Source organism: Macrosteles quadrilineatus, unplaced genomic scaffold (assembly GCF_028750875.1).
Source record: "Macrosteles quadrilineatus isolate MER2022 unplaced genomic scaffold, UCM_ALF_1.0 Scaffold_2__2_contigs__length_208266976, whole genome shotgun sequence".
Lineage (NCBI taxonomy): Eukaryota > Metazoa > Arthropoda > Insecta > Hemiptera > Cicadellidae > Macrosteles > Macrosteles quadrilineatus.
In genome coordinates this window covers 28,666,162-28,693,482 of record NW_026542595.1, presented here as the reverse complement: position 1 = coordinate 28,693,482, position 27,321 = coordinate 28,666,162, and the positions used below count along the sequence as shown (strand labels likewise).

Here is a 27,321-nt window from a genome sequence, read left to right as displayed (position 1 = left end):
TACCAAAAAAAATTTTTTCGTCATACTCCAGCAAAAGCAGCCATTTTTAATGCATGCGTTGCGGGTCTCTAGTAGCATTTTTTTTATTTTTACTATCATTTTTAGTCTCTAGGGAGTAAAAATCAGCTGTTGTAAACAGTTGTAAATTTCCATTGGCAAATGTATTGATCGAAATTATTTATCGATTGATTTGTTAGGTAAGGTTTTATCCTATTGTTGTCGATTGCTCGACATATCGATGGTACAATAACACAATCGCAATAGATTATAGCTATTTACATTACAAGTGTAGTAAGAGCGTTTTTACATCACGCAGGTGAATGTTGTGCAACGAGCGAAGGCGAGTTGCATAATTCACCGAAGTGATGTAAACACGCTCTTGCGTAACGTGTAACGTACAAGATTTTACCTGACCCGACAATATTCAGGAGTTCACGAGCAATATGCTTCATTATCAATTTCACTCATCTTCTAACAGTAACGTTCATTTACAAACAAAAGCTAGGTTGGGAAAATTCTTCAAAGCATAACAATAACATTCAAACACAGCTGATTTGAACGTCGTTGGCTCCATAGAGGTATATTTTTTAAGTTATCCACTCAATGTTATTTAAATGGGTTTTATTACATCACCGAGTGAGTTTTTTTCAACTTTACATCACTCGAAAAGTAAGGAAGTTGTATACATCACGCTTGGGATAGGGAAGTTTAACATGGCGGGTTAGGTAAAATAATTTAATCACTTACTAAACAGCTGCTTATTTCTATTAGCAGAATTGAAAACAAGCTGGAAGTCGTTTTGAGAGGTTATCTTTACATAAAAATTATATCGTTTTTTAGCTTTTTTAATTAATGAAGCAATATGGTGAAAAATATAGTTCACCACACGGGCAAAAAGTAACTTTTAAACCCTCGCTCATTTTCCGACCTTGGGTCAAAAAGAGTCAACTTAGGCCCTTGTTAACTTATATTGGATTTATTCGCAATTATTAATGAAATGTATAATTAAATTTACAAGTTCAACAAGGTCAATGTATAATAGTTTGTTTTATTCGCTAGCGCTTTCAGAAACTAGGTTTCCATCGTCAGGCAATAGTACACTAGTACAAAATATACCCTAGTGATGAAATATACTATTATGCCACACAACACTGTTTTAATGAGCTTCCAGTTCCAGTTTGCCACCAGCTTAACCAAATGGGGTTTCAATACGTACTACTGTACTGTAATGAGTTTTTACCATTGAGATATAGATTATAACTGGAGTCACTACCCTCTGGTAAAACGTTAGAGAAAAACGTGCCACTGTTTTGGCTGGTTTGTTTTTGGTGTTTCGTGTTGTTAGGTTGGCCGTGTGATCGGTTGGTAGGATGCTGTCAAATAATTCCAATTCATTCGAACCTAACCATACTATTTATTTGGGGTTATGTTAACCGTTATTTCAAGGACTTGTATCAAAAACTTATTTAAGTTATGGCACGTTAAAACCTGTGTATTTAAAGTTATTTTGAAACATTATAAATTGTTTTTGTTTGATAGTAAATAAATACTAACTTATTTACCTCTTTTCAAGCTATTTGGTGAAAATAGGCTAGTCAAGTTTCCTGGTTTGGAGATATTGGTTTAGGCCAATAGCCCTATGGCATTTGATTAAATAACGACCATCGGTTTATGATCTTGTTAAAATGGGTTGCTCTTGCTCGTCAAATAAATAAATAAACTTATATTGCAATCATAATGTTGAGTTGGCAGATTTTTGTTTACTATCATCAACAAAACAGGATGACGCCATCTTGATTTTGCCTCTAATTTGACAAGTCCCACCAACCTGATCACCCGGCCAACCTAACGAAACGAAACTCTGAAACAAAACCAGCAAAAACAGTGGTACGTTTTTTAAACACAGAGTGGTTACTCCAGTTATTATTATAGCTCAGTGGTTTTTACCGGACACCAACCAGCTGATTGAATTTGAAAATGAGTGGCTATAAAAAAAAACACAACCTCTCCTGGAGGTTATGAGTAGTGATTGTTAGTCATTTAGTCGGTGGGAAAAAATTAGGATTCGTAAAGATGCTTTTGTTAAGTTAGCTTAGAGAGTAGTATGGGGGTAAAATATCGTACGTCACTCGTCCAAATTGTGTTTACCGGACTCTTATGGCAATCCCACACTCGACTTCGCCTCGCACGGGAACAACCACACTTGTCGTATAAACACATATTTTCAGGACTAGTAGGCCCTAACGTCATATTTTGTTTTTTACAGTCTTTCCATTACTAGGATATGTTTTTAGTATAATAACTATAGTTTTTAAAGTGCATTATCATAAAAATGTGACGTGCTACTCTGAAATGTTTACCTGTTATTCATCTTAAAATTATGCTGGTTTCATCCATAATTGCATATAATTTCCTGAAAAATTATTGGTTAGTGATATGCTACAGCAGAATTCAGTTTTTGGAGATAATAAAGTATTCAGGTGAGTTTTAGAGCACCACAAACAGAATTGTGTTGAGGTTAATCACCTTTTATTGCATCAACTAAAAGTATCCTGACAATCCCTACCCCACCCTCAGACTACGTCAATGTAGAGAGTAGACAACAACGCTTACCCTGTATCTTCAATACAGTTAACGTTACGAAGTTTAAGAGTGTATGTGAAAAATAATCAATAAATAAAAGTCCAAACTACCAGCATTTGACTAGAAACTTTACACAATTACTAACCTAAGCTCAGCATAACCGTCACACAGAGAACAATGGGTATAAGCAATTAACTAGTTTATAATAAAATTTATGTATATTAAAAATTTACAGGAACAACAACAGTTTTGTATAGAAGCTTCTAAAAACAATAAACATATTTTATTAAACACTATTTGCAATAATTTTTTTTATTTTAGTTAGTGGCATTATCATAACTCGTTTATTCAGTTTCATGTTTTGTGTTAGCAACAATGCCATAATCAACATTGAGTATTTTTTATTCATAAACTCTTAATAAGTTTCTACATCTGATAATCCAAACTTAAACTATTCAATTTTTTTACTTAACCATAAAAAACAATGACTGCAACTCACTTAATTTATATTTAGACAGCAATGAGAATAGTTTATGAAAAATGAATTTTTTGACTGTTTTTAACGAGGTTGGAGCAAAGTATTTTACTAATTTTAATACGAGAATTTGTTTAGTTCAACTGTACGATATATTTAATAACAACTGTCAAGGTAGGTACAACTATTTGTATCTGTACCTATTAATCAATTTTAAACTTTTGCTACACAGTAAAGAGTAGGCCTACTCTTTATAATGCTATAATTTATGTGCTTGTGTTCAACATTTTGGCTGAGTCTGCTCTCTACCATTTGTAATTAAATTCACCTATCCATAATCCAAGGATGCCTTGTGAGATTCAAGAACTTTGTCTTAGTTTTGTTGTCATACTAGTCAACAGCTGATCATATGTCTTTGTTTATGTGTCAAATACTGCTTCCATAAGGATTACATTGAAACTTTGAGACCCAGTGGGGCGGATTCCTGAGAGACTTTTGTAACGCCATATAGATGTTGGCACTCGCCGATATGGTCTTTATCACCATGCAAAATTTGAAAACGATTGATTCAGCCGTCTAGGAGGAGTTTGCGTATTACGAAATGCACAAGAGTCGACGTATAAGAGCTTCGCTCGCTCCGCTCAATTACTATTGACTTAACGTTTCAATTATTATTCGTATACATTAGTTTAGCGTATTATTACACCCTTAGTTTGTCACATCTATTTAAAACATATTTTTTACTAATTGAAACTCAATTGAAAATCCTTTTGCTTATAACATCACTTCAATATTTTCTGTTAACTAACATTATATGACGTTTTGTAAACGACATTATTGTTTTATAAAGTTCATACATAGTATATGGGTCTATCTAACTAAAGGAACAGTCGATAAGGATACCTTAAAACTATGAATCATCTTTCCTATCACTTTGCACATTTTGTATAGCACATTATTTATTATAGATCACATTTTGACTAGTCACGGTTTATCACATCTGTTTGTCCACGGAGGTCAAATCATGTCTCCTCTTTCAAAGGCGTCTGAACAAGTTTACTGCTCTCAGCTGGTTTTCTGTTCTTTACTTTCTCGTCTTTTTGTTTTTTAGTCCTACTATCTTTATTTTGTCTCGAACCGTCATTAGATTCGTTGGTTTTACTTTTCTTCGTTGATTTCTCAGCGTCTTTCCGCATATTGGTCGGTGTTTTGACGTCCATGGTCTTATCCAACGTTGAGGTCGAGGGGCGTTTCTTCTTGTTTATTTTACTTTGTCCCGTCACTTTGGTGGTCTTGTCCTCACGGAAGGCGAGGAAGCCCAGCTGGGCGTGAGAGGCTTCGTTCAGGGCTCGTGACCGAATACAAGCTCTATATTGGTCCGACGACTGTTGCTCTCCGGTACATTTCTGCAAATTACAATAGTTTGATTTGTCTTAGTTAAGAAAGATTGTCTCACAGTGTATGTTTGTTTATTAAAATACAGAACATGGCTTTTATATTTTAGATCAAACTAGTTTCCAATGACTCAGTTTAAGAAAATGAATTTGTACATTGCATTAAGAGGTACGATAGAGTGATAAGTAAGTCTATAATATTAGGTGCTGGGCACTTGGATATAAAAAGATTGTCCAGCATTCGTGTATTTTTTTTCTACCCATTAAGGTGCTGTAATGGTGTTTCCTAGTTATTTTTTTACATTTTGTCAGGTATTGATCTCTGTTCTGAAGGGTAGTATATTTTGATTAAACCTAATGCTGTTACATTTTGTGATAAAGTTCTCACCCGTCACCTGCAAAACCCCATACTAAAATAGTTAACAATTGTGTAGATTGTAAGATACATGAGGAGTCCCTTTGACGTTATTTAACTACATACATTTAAAGTGTACCTTTGCATGCCAGATGTGGAATATCCCGGGATCCGTCGCCCTCACGACCTTTATACGACTGCGGATATACTTGCGGTACAACAGCACGTCCTCCAGTCCCCAGCCTACTGGCTCCTCGTCGAACCCTCTGACACGGAGGAAGTCTGACCTACAACAGTATACAACATCCTGATGACAACAATAACTAACGGAAAATTAAAAATTTTAATAGTATATTTCGTACCTATGGCCGAAAACCATTTCGGTCCGTGGTACAAACGCTTTTTTTCATCACACTATACCCTATTACCACTATTCGCCACGATAATAAATGCACACTGATAGTCAACACAACTACAACTTTAAAGTTATGTGAAGAAATAATTAGAGGAATCAGAAAAAATAATAATAAATAGTTACTAGGCAGCGATGCCGATAAAACAATTCTATTGCAATGCGATTGATACTGATTGTGTTTGTGTATGCATTCACGTTTTAAGAAAGTACAGTAAGTGGGCAGCTGATTTTGCGGCACTAGGGATGTAAGAATCTGCTTGGTCCCCAAATGGTGATTACAGCCGGCATGGCCAGCAAAACGTAACTTTCAGCCACCAATTGAAGTATGTAAAACAGCTAAAAACATCATAGTGTAGTGAAAAAGATTTTTCATCATACTCCAGCAAAAACAGTCATTTTTAATGCATACGTTGCCGGTCTAAAGTAGTAAACTAAACTAAGTAAACTATCATTTTTAGTCTTTAGGGAGTAAAAATCAGCCGTTGTAAAAAGTTGTAAATGTCGATTGTGGCAATCGTATCATTCGAAATTATTTATCTATTGATTTATTAGGTAAGGTTTTAGCCTATTGTTGTCGATTGCTCGACATATCGATGGTATAATGTATTGTAACACAATCGTTATAGACGATATGATTGAAACACTTACCAAACAGCTGCTTATTTGCATAAGCAGAATTGAAAACAAGCTGGAATTCGTTTTGGGAGGTAATATTTACATAACAATTATTTCGTTTTCTAGCTTTGTTTGTTGATTAATGCAATATGACGAAAAATATAGTTCCCCACACTGGCAAACGGTGACTTTTTAACCCTCGCTCATTTTCCGACTTCGGTTAAAAAAGAGTCACTTTAGGGCCCTAGTGATGAAATATACTATATTACGGTACCAAAATTAATCGGCAACATGTAGTTCTTTGTTGTTTTTTTTTTCAGTTCAGAAGAGTACATTAAATTGTTAACACATATGTGTGAGGACTTTCAAAATTCATCGGAAAAAGGACTATGTTTGAAAATGGGAATTCGTGGTCAAAACTATAATTGAAGGTGAATTAACAAGTTTGTTTACACCAAACAAATCTGAGAATGCACTAAATAAAAGGTATATACATTTTTTGAACGCGCAACTGAGAAGTAAATGTTTACCATGATCATGTGAAGTGTTTATCATGTGTTTGATGATCTTACTTGTACTGACAGGTCATTCCATATCCAAAGTCCCTCCAGAAGCCGGTGTCCCTCGAGATGACCAGTTGGTCAGTCTCAGAAGGCACTTTCTTGCCTTGAAGCGTGTAGACGACATGAGGGTTGTAGAGGCTGAACACTACAGGGTAGTACACCCTCACTCCTGGTCGACTGTTCCAGCGACACCTATCTAGGAACCGCGCACTGAACACAATGTCCACATCACACAGGAACAGCAGCACGTCTTGCTGGTCCTTCAGGACTCCTGGCTGGTCCCAGGCACGTTCCGCACCGACTCTGAGGCCCTTAGCTCTTGAAAATGTCTCGTTCAAAGCCAACAATCTTAAACTGTTAGCGTGTCCGTTTTTACCAGCGACTTTAGACATTATCATCCTCGCTTCCGACAATCCATCCTCTCCGAAATAAACGACCGTTAGTAACACGTGACGGTCGTTCTTTAAGGCTATTTTGACGAATTTATCCATGAAGCCTTGAAATGTAGGTATTCTACCGGACAAAGGTAAAATGACATGGATAAGTTCTTTTTCTCTGGTTTGTGGCAGGGTATTACTATTTAATGTCAACAGCGGGGCGAAGGGCTTCATAACAGATACTTTGGTGTAAATCTGTCCTTTGTTTTGTCTCGTCCTGAAGTACATTTCATATTCAGTGCCCGTCGTTGGAACTGTCCTGTATACTCCTTCTAAAAAGTCTTCAGTCGTGTACTTCGGTTTACCATACAAGGTGGTATTTCTGTTTAACAACTCTAACGCAGAGTTGACGGCTTCAAGAAGGTCTTTCCTCTTGAACCCGATAGGCTTTTCTACGACTCTCTTGCCCAGTCCGAGATCTGTCGGGTAGACTCTGTTCAAGGTGAAGTGTGTGAAGGCCACCAGCTCGTACTCGTTGTTGAGGGACACGCCTTGAGATACTTCTGCAGCCTCCACTTGATGCCTCATGTGCGAGGAGCAGTCGCTCCCATTCAGTGGCGAATCCATGTGATAAGAGAAACCTAAACAACAAATGGATTATAATTTATTTAGGGCGAATGGTTTCAGGATTAATTCATTTTTAAATTATTTTACTTAAGAAAAATGTCATCCGTAAGAATACTTCATAGTAATTTCTTTTATGGATTAATACGTTGATTTTGATTTTTTTTTTATATATGAAGAATCACAAATGATCAGTCTTGTTGTTGTATTGCAACAACAACATCCTTGAAGATTGTCAGATCTACACAATAAAAGTGAAAGATAACTTATGACTTGAACGCTTTATTATGTTGAGATGGTACAGGATATCTTTATTAAGTTATCTGTATTTTTCCTTTTTATATTTCTTTTCATTTGCATTAGTAGCTTCTTGCATCATACTTTAACGTATTAGTGGTTTAAAGCTCAAAATAAAATAAATTAACTATTACGAATTTCATTTAGTCTTTGACTCAAAAATGTATATTTTACACAAAAAGGAATTTTAGAGGAGAATAAGTCTCACTACAGGCAAGAGAATCCGAACTCTTATTTTGTCCTGACTCCAACATATCCTTTACAATTTCTCACTCACACCTTTTCAATTGATACACGGATGGGATTTAACTTAAAAATCCTTCCTCTTCACTATCGTCCCCAAGTATTGAAACAAAAATCTCTTGATATTCAATAGCCATTAAATATTTTTGGACTTTAATTCTAAATAGTACAATACTTTTACACATCTTTGTCTTTGATTTATAAATTGTGGATTGTTTCCTGTGGTTATAATTTTTTTAAGACACGTCGTAATATCTGATGTATGTTTTATGTTAACATTGTTTGGTAAGCTTATCCACGGAAAACCAATAAGGAACTACTGTATCTAAAGTCGGGACCACGTAAGTTTGCAGTTGGTGGCAGCCTATCACAAGACAAAGCTAGTGCGACATTGCCACATCGCCCGTTGACAACACTAATTAAAATACACTAAGCAATATTTTCAAATCAGCTGGGTGATTAGATTTGGCAACACCGCACGGTTCTCATTTGTTCATTCAAAACCATAAGGTAAATAGGCTCCTCCCTCAACTGCAAACTTACGTGGTCCTGACTTTAGTACTGTACATAAATACATAAAACTCCTAATTCTTCAGGGTGCAACACTGTCCCATTACACATTGTTTCAGTTATCATCATCGTAAACAAGCATCTCAGCTTGACATGAAATAATTAACGTGCGTTGGTTTCTTAGACTTGTTAGAAATATTCAAAACTAGGCATTCAAAAGCTGATACAAATCCGAATATCAAAACAATACAGTCAAAATAAAGAACAAGTGACAATGTAAGGAATGACACTAAACCAAGGATTCCAATAATGTAACTAACTAGTAAGACGTTGCATTATACCTCAGTAACATATCATATTCAAACTCCAAGTACACTTGACTGCAATTGTTGATGATGGACATTTCATTTCATGTTAAAGTTGCAGCTAGTTTTAAAATAAAATGAACATAGTTGGGTAGAGATCAACCCACCAAAGGAGAGCGCTGATGTAAATTTCCGATTTATTTCGAATACACAAAATCCTCAACCAAGCCAAACTGAAAAAAGGACTTATAGTTTATGTCTATCTCGGTACCAGAAACTAAGGTTGGAAACACAATTTATAACGGAGCACACCCCATGTATGGTTCAAATCGACAATGTTCTTACAATAAAACGATTGCTACACCTGGACCATAGAGTAAGGACGTCAATGCTGCTACGTACCCAAGTCCTGAGCCTGGTAGTGCAGCAGCTGCAGTTTCAAGCCGCGGATCTCCTCCGTGAGTCGCGCCACCTCCACACGGTTCTCCTCCTCCCGCTGCTCCAACAAGGAGATGTACGCTGCTGTGTTTGACAGTGGCTCGCTTTTTCCTATAAAAAATCAAGTTTGATGGATTCTACTAATTTTTCATGGTACAATTTTCAATTTTCGCTAATTCTTAAAACCAAAACTAAACTTGTTAAGGCAACTATTAGTTTTGTATAGTTGTGCATATAGCCACCACCAGTAATCCCAGTATTAATCTATACAACTAAATTATTTGTTTATCTTTTTTAATTTAGTTTGAAGTAGCTATAATACTTTATTAGTAGATAGTTTAATGTATGATTATTATGATTGTGCATCAAACTAATTAGTATGACTGTATCTTATATTTATTTATGCAGTGTAAAATCTATCGACAAAAATACAATTAATCATTATATTACTTGGCCTATATCACATGAAAAATTAAATACCTAAAACGGAAGGTGTATCTTGAATACCGCATCGTCCGAAGATCAGTAGTGAAACGAGACTCAAGCCACCGGCGAACAACCAAACACGGGTCAGCAGGCGCATGCTCAGCAACCTCAACATGGCGCAGCATCTTCTGTAACAACATGTTACATTCAGTGCCAAAATAATTAACAGTATCAAGTAGCATATTCTGCAACAACACTTGAAGTTTAACTTCTGAAATGCTTATCATTCTGAAGGGTGTCTGTGTCCGTATAAGGATGTCTGCTTGAAAGTGATCAAATCAATCTTTTAGAACATGTAGGACTCCACAAATTCTACTCGTTGAATATCAAGTAGAGGTATAAAGAGTAACAACCCTTATGCTTAGCTTCTACCCAATGTTGAATCATTTGTCGATCCCAGACCGAACGATCTTACTACACACTAGTGGCTTTTAGGGGCAATAGCCCCTATATATAATATATATTCTGTCTCATGGGTTGAACCTTGAACCATTGGGTTGATCTCCATTGGGTCAACTTGAATTATCGTTTAACATTTTTGTATATTATAATATGTATAATAATTATTACATACCTGCATACAGTAATGCATTTTGTTGTCTGCTCTGTTTAAAATAAAAGTTCCAAAAGACTGCTCATGCGGTATTATACAAACTTTCTAATCATAAATACAACTAAGGAACATTTTCAATTATAATCTTCATGACCATTAATTAAATATATATAAATCTCTTTGAATGTAGACAAATTCACTTAGAGTAAACACATGGAGATAATGTCATCCTCCAGATTGTAAAATGCTAATTACAATGACAGAAAGATATTGTATTTTGTTTATAACAAAATCTCTCTGAAAACAACATTTGTTTTATGGTATCCATTTTGGTCGATTCCTTCGTCTTTATTTGATTCTAGTACTATTTTAACATCATCTGGCTGCTTTAACTGACTAAAAGCAACATAAAGTTGAAAGTTGAGTTGTTGGGTAAACACTGTTTTTTTTTTCTTCATATAAATGCCAACTTTTGTTAAGGTTTGGCCTTGTCCTTTGCTTTAATAATAAGTAATATTGAAAGCTAATCGCAATGGGAATTGAATACTTGTAAACTTAAACGGCATATCAGGATCTATAGATATTAATTTTATTTTTGGCATGGAAAAATAAGTTCCCTTTGCCTACTCCAGTAATCACTTCTAACTTTACACTTTGTTCAGACATACCTAACACAACCAATCGTACTCCAATCCAGATCCTTAAAATTTGGAAAATGTCTATTTCAACTTTATAATAGTATGCATTACGCTTTAAGTATAGTTAAACCACATGTTTTAAAGTAAACAAAGCAGACATGACCTAGATTCCCATGTTATTTAAATGTGAATTATTTTATTCCGTAAGAACCTTTTGGTGCATAATTAAGAAAAATGAATATTTTTCCCCAAAATTTCATGCCGAGACCTTAAAAATGAGACCTCTCCCAGCTTTCTACGTCCTCCCGTTAGCTCACAATTTCATTGTAAAATTTTGGGCTTACGGAATTAGATATATAGATATGACATGTTACATGATACATAGGATACATTCTGTATGTAATTATTATTCGTCAGAAACTAGCTTCAAGTCGGGCAAACCTTGTTGCAAACACGTTCCTGAACAATAATGATTATTAATAATGTTGGTTACGTGAGTCATAACTCAGGTAACTTTGATAAGGTCTAGATGTGCCCTCTCTTATTTAATGTTTTTTCATTGGCAATTCAGCATTACCTGTTTGTTGTATGGAAATGTCCCACTCCTATACCTGATTTTTTTGGTTTTTTTTCTTCTTTTTCTGAAAAGTAAGCTAATCATGACCTCTGGAATTACATTCTTCTTTTATGTGTATGCATATACTTAAATTGATTATTTATACATCTCAATGCACAGCGATTTCAATAATTTCATTTAGTGCTAAAAAATAAGGAAATATAACGCACTAGAACTCAAACTCAAGATTTATTAGTTACGTTACTAACTACAGAGTTCACAAAACAAAAATAAATTGTTATTCTTTAACACCTAAATTACAATGGCTGAATCTTATGTTTACCGAAGTAATGTGTTGATATATTTAGATACTACTATTGCCTTTGTAAGGCATGTGCACATTATGGACGCTCAGTTAGCCATTGATATGCAGTGAGGGATGTAGCGAACGTGTAATTACATGAGACTAATTTGCCTTTGATGGGAAGCAATGAAGTCAGCTAATCTTGTCTACGTATGATTTAATCAGCGGGTATTTTATTAAAAGGTATTGTTCAATGTTCAGAAAGGTCCGCGCTCCTTTCACAACCATTGTGGTTATTAATTTATCGGTCATTATCGATTATATTCGTAAACTATTAAAAATGCATTAATTAAGTAGTTGCATTTTTTTATGTTGCCAACACCAGGTTTATCGGAACTGAAAATGTATAAATAGATCATGATGAAACTGTTGGGTAACAATGTGCTCTTGAATACACTATTTGTACAATCAACGTGTTTATCATAGAAAACACACACGCGTTATCATAAATTAAGTTTAGCTAATATTCGATGACTCGTAGTTTTTCCTTAACTTTTAACTAGTTTTTATTTATACCACCACGTTCTAAATACTACAAAAACCCTTGATTAAAAGTTTAAAAATATAAGAAGTAGTTTTATGATTTGTTCCTTTAACAACGGTTTGGTGTTTAGATATACATCTGTTGACTGTAAATACGTACATTTAAAATCTCGTCAAGAAAGCAAAGAAGAGGAACATTTGGTATAATCTGTATCCTCCTGCTATTTAAAGTTTACGAGCAATGTCCTCACACAATTAAAAATATAGAATTCCTCATCATCAAACTATCAGAGTATTCGTGTAGTATTCCCTGTCTCAATGAACAATTGATTAAATGTTAGGTTTACCTTGTGGTTGCCAGAGTTTAAGGTACGTTGAAATGCCTGCCTTAAAAATCATTGAATTCGTAAACTCATTGTAGTCGTAAAAAAATATTACTATCCCATTTTATTAACTTTCAGTTTTTTATCACGGCAACATTTTTTTAGTTCATATCATTGCTAATAACATCTGCGTGGTTGGTAACAGTGACTAGAAAATCCCAACTCCCTCATAAATTGCTGATATCAGCAATCTCTGTCCATTTTATTGCAAACCATTTTAGGGAGCCATTTTGTTATAAGTGGGCCGATTTTTTTTTGAAAGTTCAATTATCTAGTTTCATTAAGACATGTAAAATTATACCAAAGTCGACTGTACTTCCATTTTGAAATATTTTAGCCAACCCCAACCCCCCCCCCCCCCCCCAACACCCACAAAATTTGGTGTGAGGTCTACCCTGCCCACCAAGGGCCAAACGTTCGAAATTAAGCATCATTATTTTAGCCCTTCATATCTAAGAAGGTTGCCGTAAACCGATTTCATATATCTCAAATGGTTTTAATTGGTTAAGGTGGGGGGTGCGAGATACTTTACAGCCGCTCTTTATTTACAGAGTAAATCACTTGAAAACACATTAACTGCTGAATTGCATGCTGCACCAAAATTGGAAAATAAAATGTGCAAGGTTGATGTTTCAGATTTATAGCAGATGATAAAATAAATATTAGTGTATAGTATCTTGCACTATTGATGATGATAGTACCATTTGATAAAGAAAGTTACTACAAGTGGCGGATGATTGGATTCTTCAGTATGGACTAATCGATTGATCCTCTAAAGACGCTAGATGATCACCAAATATGCTGAGTGCTCAAGTACAAGAGGAGAGTTTCAAAGGAGCCGAAACAGAAGAGCCATTCACTCAACTTCATCAAGGAGCATTTCAGTGACACTTCTATATTGTTACTATGTGATACTTTATTGCATCTTTTTGTAGTCTGTAGTAGTAAATAATAGAACATTTATTATTTGGTTTTAATACTATACATTTTTTTTAACCTAGCGAAAGGTAGAAATCGCAGTTTGGATGTGATACAAACTGTAGCTTCGAGATAATTTTTCAGTCATGTTTCCACTTTTAGGTCTCGGCATTTTTTTCGTCGGAAGTTTATAGTTGGTCAGAACAGCACGGTAAGGTATAAAAATTTACTTGTACACATTGACTTGAAGTTGTACACATGCAGGGCCCTTTAAGTACTAACTTAACATAATAATCTCTACAATTGTATTATTTATATTATTAGTATACATTACAACTAATGAGCTGTTTGTTTTTCATGTGTTTTCAGTTACTTTCTCTAATATAACTTAATAAATAAGTGACTAGACCACACTGCATTCCAAATAATTTTCTGTAATTATGGGAAGTGAATGTGCTAGAACCTACGCACGCATAAAATGAATCAACGATGCAATAGGTAACTACTAAAGAAATGTGTAACTAAATTAGTTAGCCTATATAATTATGTCTGAACCTAAGGTGGTACAAGTGTCGGTAGAATAAAATAGGTATAAATAAATAATTGCGGCAATATTCAGGGGTATTATGGTAATGAACACAGAAACGTATAAGCAAGACTTTTTTTCTAAAAATTATCTCAAAACCTCAAAAGTCTAACTGGACACGAATAGAGGGGAAATCTGGAATAATTGGATTAGTTCATTAAGACCCTTGCCCCACTGTATTACGGAAAATGTCAGATCTAACGACAGCTCTTTTGTTTAAACGGCTTAATGTTGAAATTTGAAAAAGGTTCTCTCTCGAGTTTGTTTTGATAATATTGTTAATTAAGGTGAATGAATGTTAGTTTTGATCTGTACTCATCAAGTATCCAAAATGTTAAAATGAACTAATTTTTTTTTTATCTGAAACAAATCCACTAATCCAGAATCACTCCTAAAGCCGACATAGGAAACCACAAGGTACAAGTTTTTATGGTGTATTCTAGAGGTAATATAGTATATTTCATCACTAGGGCCTAATTGATATATAATTTTGATCGATACGATTGCCACAATGTAAATTTACAACTTTAGACCCGCAACGCATGCATTAAAAACGGCTGTTTTTGCTGCAGTATGACGAAAACAAAATAGGCTACTATCATTCTCCAGCTGGAATAAGAGAAAAAAATTACTAACAATCAAATCATCTCGCCAGCTGATAATTAGTCAGGCTACGCTAGTTTATTAGTCAGGTTTATTAAAAAAAAAAAAACAACAACAAAAAACAGAAGAACGATTTAAAGCAGGAGTGTTTATTAGAGTCGGGACCACGTAAGTTTGCAGTTGGTGGCAGCCAATCACAAGACAAGGCTAGTGCAACGTTGCCACATCGCACTAATAAAATATACTAAGCAATATTTTTAAATCAGCTGGTATTATTAGATTTGGCAACACCGCGCGGTTCTTATTGGTTCATTCAAAACCATATGGTAAATAGGCTCCTCCCTCAACTGCAAACTTATGTGGCCCCGACTCTAGGTTCAAACCACACGAGTAAACCAGGGTGAGTAGCCGTGCTTTGCAGAGGGGAGAGAACGCGGAAGAGAATTATGTGAGTTATAATATATGATGCACAGAAAGGTCAGTGTGTTAAAATAGTTACGCACTATCAACAAACACCTGCCGTGGCTTTGCTCACGACAATTTTAATTTTAAAATCTAAATGTTTTGTCTCATTGAAAATAATAAACATCATTACGGATATGATCTGAGTTTCTTAAACCATTCTTCCAAAAAATCCATAAACACCAAAGTTATTTACACTTATGTGACTGCTAAAGTTAAACTAAGGGAGAACTTGCACATTTACTATCTTTCTGCCATGTTCGGACTACTCACTCTGGAGCAGCCTACGTAATGTTGTTGACCGGAATACCAGTCCCACTGTAACTCCTGTCGCTTAGAATTAGACGCTTAAACCTAATTTGCCAGCAGTACGGTCAGTTATATCGTAAATTTATTGAATAGTATAATACAGTATATCTGTAAGTATCATTAAGTATAATAAAACTTTTATTTATGTTTTGTGTTGAATATAGATTGCTTAAACCTAATTAAGAAGGAAGTAATGACGAGGGGGGGATTTGTCCAACGAAGAGAAATTGGCTTTACAGTTTAATTAAAAGTAGGAAAAATAAAAATTAAGATGAATTAGAGGTTACACCAATTAATGATATTGTCATAACAGGTTAACTATAGTTCGGCCGCTTAGAAAGCGACCTTCCCAGAATGTTTTAAATTAGCCAAAGTATTTCCTCTATACAAATCAAATGACATCACAAATAAAACTAATTTCCGACCAATCTCCTTGCTTAGTGTTTTTACTAAGGTGATTGAAAGAGTTGTGAAAGACCAATTAGTTACTTACTTACAAATAAATAACATACTCAGCGAGCGTCAGTACGGGTTTCGTCAGTACAAAAATATTTCAGATGCGTTGTTCGATATTAATAAAGAATTAAATTCTGCGATTTCAGAAAAAAATCATCCAGTACTAATTTTCCTTGATTTAAAAAAAGCATTTGATTCTGTTGACCGTTCAAAATTATTGAGAAAAATGGAATACATTGGTATTCGCGGAAACTCCCTTGCATGGTTCCAAAGCTACCTTTGTAACAGATCACAATTTGTTTCCATTAATGACATTACTAGTAATGTATTGCCAGTAGACTATGGTGTGGTCCAAGGCAGCAACCTTGGGCCAGTTTTATTCCTAATTTATATAAATAATATTTCAAGACTAAACATCTTTGGTAAAATCTTTTTATTTGCCGATGATAGTCTAATTTTCTTGCAAGGAAGGACCTGGCCCGAGGTGTATGACAGAGCCACACACGACCTCATGATAATTAAGAAGTGGTTAAATCAAAATGTTCTTTCATTAAATGTTTCTAAGACAAAATTCATGCCTATATCTATTAGTAAGAGTACAGACTTCAATTTAGGCAATCTCACAATCCACGAATGTGACGATTATCAAAGTAATTCTTGTAGATGTGACAGTATAGAAAAAGTCAACTCTTATAAATATCTAGGTGTATTGTTTGACGAACGATTAAAATGGATAGATCACGTTAATTATGTTAGAAATAAAATTAGGAAATTAATTTTTGCCTTCAAACACATGAGAGAAATTTTGACTGTTAAGGAATTAAAAATGGCTTACTTTGCTTTTGTTCAATCATTACTTTCGTTTGGTATTATAGCTTGGGGTGGCTGTTATAGGAGTATCTTGGAACCATTAAATATTGCTCAAAAATTGATTTTAAAAATAGGATTTGGGAAATGCAAACGTTACCCGACTGACGCTCTATTTAAAGAAATAGGAGTCCTCACTGTTCGCCAGTTGTACGTAAAATCAATATTAATAAACATTCATACAAATTACAATAACATTTTTCAAAATATTTCACATTTATATAACACAAGATATTCTTCTAGAGTTGGAATCACCACAATTCAAGTGAATTATACTTTTTCTACTACTAATTCATACTATGTTTCACACCTAGTCTATCGTAACATATGCAACATTTTTAGGGATTTCAATTTTTTTGATTGTGACTCATTAAAGGTATTTAAATTCCGCGTCAATGATTTCCTATTCAGTTTAAATATCGACGAGGCCGACTCCATTATCACGGCGGACTACCGGCGTATTTGATCCGACCTTTGCACTGACTGACCTTGGCACTTTGTTAGGACTGTCCGCAGTCGAATTTACCACTCTCCTCCACCCCACTGTACTCTTTACCCTACAATCCACTCATCACTCTCTTCACTACCACCATTACACACGAAACTCACTCACACACATACACACACTCTCTCTCTCTCCTGGCCACCACGGAAATCTATAAAGCGCTATCTTACCAGCACTGTGTTCATGGAAATACATTCACTTATTTAACTAATAGTCTTTTTTAACTTCCATTCCAAAATTCAATAATTTTTCTTTTTTCTATTTGACAGCAACTTAGCAGACGCACAGGTAGCAGCTATGTCTGCTAGTTCCTTTATTTTATTGTTATAATTGTTGGTTTTATTAAAACTCGTATAATATATTTTAGTGACAAAAGATCTGTCTATTATATTTTATTTAGTTTATAATCACAGCTTGTAGCCTATGTTTTTTTGGAATAAACGATATTCATTCATTCATTCATTCATTCATTCCTCCAGCATTCGTTTAGCATTAGCGCGCAGGTCGTTTTCTAAGCGGCCGAACTGTAGTTTAAAATCAGTTTATGTGATTATAATATTTGTTTTATTGGACTTATTCTAAATGTTGTTGAATATAAAACTAATTTCTAACGCATAGCCTCTAGAATACTTTAATTTAGCATATGAAATTTCCTATTATATGCCACTAAGATCATAAAAGATCGAGTTACAATTAACTGAAATATCAAGTTGTTAAGCTATAAGTTATGAGGTTCATCCTGACTTACTTAGTCTTATCTTACACAATAAAACCCTATATTTCAGTCATTCGTCATTCGATCTTTTTGATCTTTGTGACATTTGTTAGAACATTTTAAATTCAAAATAAAAGGGTTCTTGAATTTTGTTTTTCAAAATTCGTAATTTTTAGTCATTTAAATTATAAACATTGAAACAGCCGTCATGTTAATATTTCAAGTTGAACCAACCTATTTTTTTCCTAACATAGGTTTCTTTAACTATAATATACATACCAAGTTTCATAAAGAAAAATTGAAAAACTCAAATGTGTATGTGTAAAAAACCAAATGGTGGATATCTGTGTGAATATTTTCGGACATACCTTCACATAAACGCTTTTCTTTCTATTGGTATGAGGATCCATATCCCAAAGTCCTGAAACGTTTGTTCATGAACCATGAATTCGTTTTTTAGGTGATAAGCTTCTGAGGCAGACACTGTGCATTTAATGTTTTGTTGTAATGTAGCCTAGCCTAGTGACTCAACATGACCCATTAGGTACCTCAATATGACTCAGATAGTGCACCTATAGACTATTAGCTGCTGAGGCAAACACTAAATAGATATTGTGATGTAGCCTAGTGAGAGCGTATTTGCGATTCATACAGTGTATAGACTACGGTGGACAAGGCCGCTAGGGTGGTCTCATCTCTTAGCCGGTTGATGGCCAATATTGGAGGGCCTCGGTCCAGCCGTAGAAGGCTGTTAATGTCTTCTGTCCAGTCCGTACTCTTGGTCGGGTTCTGAGGTGTGGGCAGACGCTCTCAATAAGGAGGTATATAGGATGCGGCTCGCGCGAGTGCAGCGTCAGGCAGCACTAATAGTTGCATCCGCCTACCGAACAGTGTCCGAACCCGCCGTCCTGGTGGTTGCTGGAGTCATCCCCGTCAAACTTTTGGCGGCGGAGAGAAAGGCAATTTATCAGCGCCGTGGGGAGGACCAGGCACGAACAGAGGATCGCACTCGCACCTTCCAGCTGTGGCAGGAGAGCTGGGAACAGGAGACTCGGTGATGCTGGACCAAGTGACTGATACAGCAAGTCCAACCTTGGGTTAATCGACGGTGCGGAGAGGTGAACTTCTACCTCACCCAATTTCTGACGGGTCACGGCTTTTTCCGGTCGTACTTGTTCAGGATGGGCAAAGCCGTGTCACCCGATTGCATATACTGCCCAGGCATTCCCGATGACGTGGAACACACTTTTTTCCACTGCCGGCATTGGGAAAGGCCCCTCCTAGAGGCTCAACAGTTCGTAGGACTGCTGTCGGTGGACACGGTCATACCGATGATGATAGAGGGTGAGGACAATTGGACCTAGTGTGTCACTTTACATCCAGGGTGTTCTCCGCGCCAAGAAGCTTGACCTTGACCGGGATGCGGTGTAGGTCAAAAAAATAAATAATGCCAGAAACGGTGCGAGCCATGTGGGCTTAGGTCACATGTTGGCCTGACTTGAAGTAATGAGACAAACAATTCCAGGTCTGTGTCCAACAGAGTAGAGGGGGTTTTTTAGTGAGTAGTATGTGATAGATTCAGGAGTCTCACACTACAGGCTGGCTACCTGTGTGCGTAAAAGCATTTTCCCTCCTCTCCCTTAAAAAAAAATTCTTACTGAGACAGACACTAAACAGATGTTGTAATGTAGCCTAGTGAGTGTGTATTTGCAATTCATATAGTGTATAGACTATTAGCTACTGAGACAGACACTAATCAGATGTTGTAATGTAGCCTAGTGAGAGTGTATTTGCGATTCACACAGTGTATAGACGATTAGCTCCCGTGGCAGACACAATAAACCGGAAGGTGTCGCATTGTTGTAATTGTGAGCTTAAGACTGAGGGCAATCTTCTCTGAAAGTGCTCTTGTTAGTTTCTCAGTCTTCCTAAACTTGAGTCTACTCTCCGTTTAAATGCATGTTCATGATCACACGTCTGAATGATTTTGTTGTGTTTCCAGCTATATTTTATTTCTTCTGTTTTCATAATAATAATAATAATCTTGGTAGGCATTTTTAATTAAAAAAAAACTAGAGCTCGCCCCGTGGTCGAAAACTCGACCAAAAGTATCTATTGTGCAAACTTCTCTATTTTCACCCCACGCTGTAAATAAAACATGTGATTGGGATTTCTTCCATTTGTTTTAATTTTCTGTTTATATTTTGTTATTATTTTGTCACCCACATGGCAACTCATAAGGGCAATGTTATTTGTTTATCATTTTTTGTGCTTATAATTTGAAAATTTAAATTTTTGAAGAGGTTTTCAATAAACATGCTTGTCTATTAATATACAGAATAAGCCCCATGTTAAGTCTCCGTAAGAAAAGTTGAATTTCCATTTTTGACCCAATTAACAAAAATATTTTCAAAATAGCCCACAAATAAAACCTGCACATATAGGACCGATAGCCTTTCTTTTGGTACAACCCGCGTGTAAAACGGCCCAGTAGTATTGTCAAGGCTGTCGCATGCTTAAAAAAATTGGTTCCATGTTAAACTTTCATAAGAAAAGTTTAATCTCCATTTTTGATTAAATTAACAAAAATATTTTCAAAATACAGTACAAATAAAACCTGCACATACAGGACCAATAACCTTTCTTTTGGTACAACCCGCATGTAATTCGGTCCAGTAGTATGGTCAGGCTGTCATACGTTTTGCAAAAGTTGTTAAATATATAAGATGATTCATTAATTTCCTCCAGATTCAATTATAACTCGAGATACTTACCTCGTTGTACAAACTGTTTTCATCCATCTGTATGATACGCATCTAAATACAATTTTTGAGATAGTCTGGTTGTGTAAAGTTTTTTAACAGTTTGCCCCATTTTTTTGGCATCTTCAAAGAATTACATAGGACTTCTAATGCCAAGAGGTAAAAATAACTTTTTTATTACTTTCTTGTGTGTTTTAGGTACCTCACGTTATTTAGTTATTAATGTGATTATTTAATTGCCCTATATCTGTATAAATAATCTAATACTGCTCCCTCCAGTCTCAGGGGAATGTTTCAATTAGTGACCTTTGAAAAACTATCATATAGTAAAGGCATCCCCCCTACATTTGTTACTAGATTTTAATTACAGTTTTACCAAGGTTGTAAGGGTTTAAACTAGGGTTTCCTATTGTGTGAAAATTTATGTGAAAATTTGAAAATTTGTCATGCATATCTATATATACAAATGCTGATTTGTTTGCACATTTTATAAACCAACTAGCTGGCCCGACAGATGTCGTCCTGTCCTATGTAGTTTTATGTCAAGTGCTCGTCCATTTTCAAGATGAGCTCGTTCGCATGGCTCAATCACGTCCTAGTTGAAGTTCGTTCGCTACGCTCACTCACCTTTTGGTTTCAAATTAGCTGTTGTCCTAAATTTAAAAAATAATAGTGCTGCACCCTGTTGGTAAACCGATTAACTTTTAATGCTATTGAACATCACAGAATCAAATTATTTAGTTAAAACAGCTGTTGAGATTCTTTAATTCCATCTAAATATGAGTACTCATAAGGTTAACATGGGAAACTCCAGAGCCACTTGGGCGGAGCCCTTTTGACGGATCTGCACCAAACTTCACACAAACCATCCTTGAATAATGTAATGTCTGAAAGTTCCATTACAATCTGTCGGTTTCGGTGTCTATAAAGGACAAACAAACAAACAAACATACATTGGATTTGACATATTTTATATAGATGGAGTTTTTGTTGTTTTATGTTTCATAGCCTAAGAAATCAGAAACGAGTCTTATCTTAATTCCAATGTGTCTGAGTGTCTGTCCTCCGGATGAAATTTTAAGCTTTCTAACAAAGTCCTTATTCCAATAAATCCGTTCACAAAATTTATGCGGGGGAAGTCACCCTACTACTGTACTTCTTTTGCTTAATGTATATGTTACAGTGAATGGACGTTTTGGTGACACCTCAGCTGTTGAGCTATAGTTTTAAAGGCAAGATTACGTGGAATAGATTTATTTTCCTAAAACCATCTAAATTTTCTTGAACGGAGTAATTAATCGCGATATTGAACACTTTTCTCCTGAGTTTTACTAAAAACGTCATCTATCGAATATTATTAAGCTGTTCAGAGAAGAATTACATCCGTTCAACGTAGAGACAATTGTTTATTATTTGCTGAGAGTATAAATAACCTTACGTCTTGTAATCAATCATTATGAAGTGACAGCTATGGACATTATAATGTAGACATCAACTATGGACCTTTTAAATTATTTTAAATGTCCATTCTATTATCATCACACAACTTTATGAATTGGGGTACGATAAGGCTAAGAGACTTAACATAATCAATTTTGATAAACCATCTGAAATATTTTTATAATAAAAGCACGTCTAGACAGAAAGATTATAAAGTAAACCTGACTTTATACATCACAACATCTATACAGTAGGTATGGCAGCCAAGTTTGTATCTACTGATTTGTCCAATCTCCGCGGGTTTAACAAGCAATCCGATTACGAAGACCCCATCTTGCCTTTAATGCTCTTCAGCCGATCCAATCGACAAGACACAATCCTATCAAACTCATTTCTCTTCCGCTAAGTCAAAGACTGTGCTTTTGAACGCTAAAGTCATCCAAACAATGCGAAGATTCGAAAATTGATTGTCTTTTACAGTAAACTTCTTACTCAGCCCTAAATAGTTTTACTTTTTAATTCTTACCTTTTTCCTTGCCCAATGCCCAATGGCAAACAAATTGTGCTTAGGTAATTGCAATAATCAGTGTTTATACCGTTCACACAATAACATATTAGTGGATTATGTAGGTGTTCTATCTTTGTGAGTAAGGTTACAGATTGAGTGAGTATGGCATTCTACTATCCTAATTGTTGTCAACAGTCCTATGTTACCTACTCAAACCCGTGTTCATATACTTCTCTCCGTTCACTCATATTAAAATATGTGTTTTTATAACTAAAATATAAATGTAACAGATTTTATTATGAAGCATGTCTTTCTTAAATCATTCTGACTTTTAGAATGATCTACAAATGTGTTGGTAAAATACGAATTAGTTAATTTAAAAAAAGAAGGTTTTTAGATGTCTCTATTAATTGATAAGTAGTTTATAAAATAAATTATACCACCTAAGTTTAGCGTAAACTCTAAACCAACTTGGATACATTTCAGACAGATTCGATTATAGGATGGAAGTGTTCGACTTCAGAAGTAACAGTAACTTTGAAAGGGTTTAAAATACAATTTGATAAATATATTTCTCCATGTCAATAGAATCTAATGAATATATCACTCTATATCAATTGAATCGAATGAGTAGTGAGTATATTACCACATTTCACAGGTTTTGTTGCAACATAACAATAAAAAACAGATGGGCCAGTAAAAAAGCGAAACAAGAAACAATCAAACTCTGCCAACGATATTGTCACTCTACATATGATCTGTTGCCATACACTTCACTTGTGTGGTCGAATTGCATTTAAAACAATAACAAACATCTGGACCAGCAAACAAAGCGAAACAAGAACCAACCAAACATTGTCAACGATATTGTTTCTCTGCATAGGCTCTGTTTGACATACATATCAACTGTGTGGCCAAGTTGCATAAAACAATAACAAACAGCTGGGTTGGTAAACAACGCGAAACAACCAAACACTGCCACCGAGATTGTCACTCAACATAGGCTCTGTTGACATACATATAACGTGTGTGGTCGAATTGCATAAAACAATAACAAACAGCTGGGCTGGTAAACGAAGCGAAACAACCAAACACTGCCACCGAGATTGTCACTCAACATAGGCTCTGTTGACATACATATCACGTGTGTGGTCGAATTGCATAAAACAATAACAAACAGCTGGGCTGGTAAACGAAGCGAAACAACCAAACACTGCCACTGAGATTGTCACTCAACATAGGCTCTGTTGACATACATATCACGTGTGTGGTCGAATTGCATAAAACAATAACAAACAGCTGGGCTGGTAAACAAAGCGAAACAACCAAACACTGCCACCGAGATTGTCACTCAACATAGGCTCTGTTGACATACATATCACGTGTGTGGTCGAATTGCATAAAACAATAACAAACAGCTGGGCTGGTAAACAAAGCGAAACAACCAAACACTGCCACCGAGATTGTCACTCAACATAGGCTCTGTTGACATACATATCACGTGTGTGGTCGAATTGCATAAAACAATAAAAAACAGCTGGGCTGGTAAACAAAGCTAAACAAGAAACAACTTACACTGTCACCGAGATTGCCACTTAACATAGGCTCTGTTTGACATACATATCACCTGTGTGGTCGAGTTGCATAAAACAATAACAAACAGCTAGGCCAGTAACCAAAGCGAAACAAGGAACAACCAAACACTGCCACACATACGGAATTGGCACAGCCGTAACTTGACTGTCGTTTGTATAGATGCACATTGAACCAACAACGCCAATGAATGCCTGGATCCAATGTACAGTAGTATGCCCCAGATGCAAAATTTCTTAAAATACTTTTTATCATAACAATGATATGTGTTAATTACATCCATACTAATACTATTATTTGCCTTTTAGAGCGTTGTTTTAATAGCCATATTAAAAATTGAAAAACTTTGAAGAAAATGTATCAAAAATAGTTTAATCGAATTGTTCAGTGTAGATTAACGTTTTTACAAATGGACAATTTAAAAATATTAAGTTTCGTAGTCACGATACTTTTTGCTATCAGCCTTTTGTAAACAAAACGTATTAGGATTATAAGTCCTCGTACGAGCTATTAGGCGAACCAAAAATTAATTCAGTGTTAGGTTTGATCAATTAGCAAATTGTGAAATCTACGTTTACCTACGACCGTTTTTTTTTAAAGTAGCCGTTTCAATTTAGTTCTTAGGATTGAACATTTTCTCATAATAGCATTGTTTACTTTCCTAACAGCGTAGTTTTACTCATAACAACACGGGCAACGGACCAATGAGGTTCAAGGATTGAGGGGAAGAAGTAAAATTGTAATGATTCAAACTTTAACTAATCAGCTGTCCAGGCCAATTTAATTGTTGTTAATTGGCCAATTTGTTGTTGTTTAATTGTTGTTGTTTAGTTGCCAATTTAATTTAATTGTGCAAATAATGTTTAGTGCAATGTTTCGTTGCGTCACTGTCAGTAGCAATGAGAGGTTATAAACTAAAACATAACCTCTCTTAGAAGCTATGAGTAGTGATTTTTAGTAATTAAAACACTGCCGTATGCAAAGCAGTGTACGCAATTCGCGTAAATATAGTGTTAGCAACACTAGTAGAATTTTTAAGGCTCTCGCCAAGGCTTCTTACCTTAGTGTCGTTAACACTATCTTTACGTTGCGTAAACTACTATTGCAAAGACAGTCTTAATAAGAAATGATTAAAGATTCTATTGTAGGATTCGGCCTGAAATCATATAACGTAAAAATATTTATTAAGAGGAATTCAACGTTTTTGTGCTCTTTTCAATGTCTGGTGCAACGGAGTTTACGTTAAAACTACGTTCACACAGTAAACTTTATTTAATTTGTTGTATACAATCCACCCTTAACGTTAACCCGATTTTTAAACGTAAAGCCTTACACAAATTATTAGCTGTTTGTTAATAATATAGCTGAACCCGCGAAGCAAAGATTGATGCAATACAGTAATTAGTATATGAAGACCTATTAATCAAGTAATAATTAACTACCTACAGGGAAATTATAATTAACTATCTAACAACAGGGTTAAGGGTGGACAACCATACTTTTAGCACACACGTATTACTATTAACTATACAGTATACATCCATGTATGGTGGTAAGGCCTCTTACTTTCACATCGTCGACGATGGACGGACATCCGAGTGTATCTATTTACCAACAACACGCATGTGGGGCGAAGTACGAGAAGTACACGATGTTGAGGAGTCACCGTCAAACACTAACACTGAGTGTTACACATTGACCCAGTCAACTGCCCCGCTCATGCGTCAACTGTCGGCAACGCTCGCGTCACCTCGGCCGAGCTCGCCGCCGAGTAAATAAATTGTATATCATTGATTATTGACCTGTGCCGACTGTGCGCGTATAATTTATGACTCCCGGATTGTCGTCTGGTGCCTCATTTTTTACTCAAAAAACAAACTGTAATCGTTTTAAGGAAAATGTTTTAAACTGTTAAATTAAAGGTCACCATGTTATCAGTATCAATGGGTATTTATATTGATGTTCAAGGGGTGTGGGCTTGATGAAAAAATAACGAAATTTTATGTTTAACACGTTTCTTCAATATTCAATTTTTAATTTCTTTTTTTTATTCAATTTCAAAGCCAACATAGTCAAAGTGAATAAAGTAACTTATTTAAGTACAACTGTTACTATACACTTGTTTATTACTTTTTCTAGTATCAACAAACAAAAATGTAATTGCTTGCACACCACAGCAAGACTGTTTATATAATTTTGTTAATAAACACATGAAACCTTTCGCTTTCAAACTCTTTCTTCGTGTGTCGTTAGACATTCTATACTAAATATCTTTAATATTATTTTTGTTAAAGAGTTTACGAGTTCTCTCACATCCTACTGACGGATTGACACATGAAATCTTGAGACGGGCCACTTGATCCGTCTGAACCAGGAAAACGTGTAATTTGAACAGAAACTCCCTACCCTACCCTTGGGGGGCAAAAAACTTACCATCGTTAAAAAATCTTACCACTACGCGCAAACGGTAGGTGCCCCCTTCCTAATGATAAATGAGTTATCATATTTTCGATTCCACAAAACAACTTAATGTCTTTCTTAAAATAGATATTATTTATTGCATGCTTATGATAGCTATATGCTTAAGAACGGTCAACTATATAATCTAATAAAGCGTCTTAAACATGCACCTTTTATAAAACAGGTATTTCAACCTTCCTCGATCTAAAAACTAGCCTCAGTTTTAAACACATTGAAGTTGGTTAGAGCAATTGGATTTTTTTTTTTTGTTAAGGTCTGAAGGAATGCAAAATAAATGTCCAAAAAAGTTATTTAAGTTTGTACAACAGCTATCGTGCGGACATCAGCATACAAAGTTTTATTTTTATGGTATAGCCTCTGGATCACTGATTTTTACAATAAAAGGTTTAAATTACCTGTATCCGTCAAGTGATCCTGGTTTGTAGTTAATTGACTACAGCCGTTTCATGTTGTAAAAAC

The 27,321-nt window shown here is 35.3% G+C and overlaps 1 protein-coding gene across 2 annotated transcripts; it reads right to left on the bottom strand.

The window, feature by feature from the left end:
* Window positions 1-2,841: 2,841 nt before the first annotated feature.
* Window positions 2,842-27,321, bottom strand: LOC128988075 (chondroitin sulfate N-acetylgalactosaminyltransferase 2). 2 transcript variants are annotated; one of them, XM_054409270.1, is made up of 6 exons: window positions 27,258-27,321; window positions 9,675-9,808; window positions 9,159-9,305; window positions 6,410-7,418; window positions 4,947-5,094; window positions 2,842-4,464 (listed from the first exon to the last, which is right to left on the bottom strand). In XM_054409270.1, the coding sequence occupies exons 2-6, from the start codon at window positions 9,793-9,795 to the stop codon at window positions 4,081-4,083; spliced, it is 1,809 nt and encodes a 602-aa protein (XP_054265245.1). In that variant the 5' UTR covers window positions 9,796-9,808; window positions 27,258-27,321; the 3' UTR covers window positions 2,842-4,080. The 2 variants fall into 2 exon arrangements, with proteins under 2 accessions (XP_054265245.1, XP_054265244.1); XM_054409269.1 differs by lacking the exon at window positions 27,258-27,321 and adding an exon at window positions 25,948-26,112.

Bases quoted from the DNA above. Each gene is read 5' to 3' on its own strand.
- LOC128988075 (XM_054409270.1), bottom strand. From the start codon at position 9,795: ATGTTGAGGTTGCTGAGCATGCGCCTGCTGACCCGTGTTTGGTTGTTC. The intron at 9,306-9,674 runs GTATTTAATTTT...GATTTTTTATAG, and splicing joins AGATACACCTTCCGTTTTAG to GAAAAAGCGAGCCACTGTCA. The intron at 5,095-6,409 runs GTAAGATCATCA...ATACTGTTGTAG, and splicing joins GGAATGACCTGTCAGTACAA to GTCAGACTTCCTCCGTGTCA.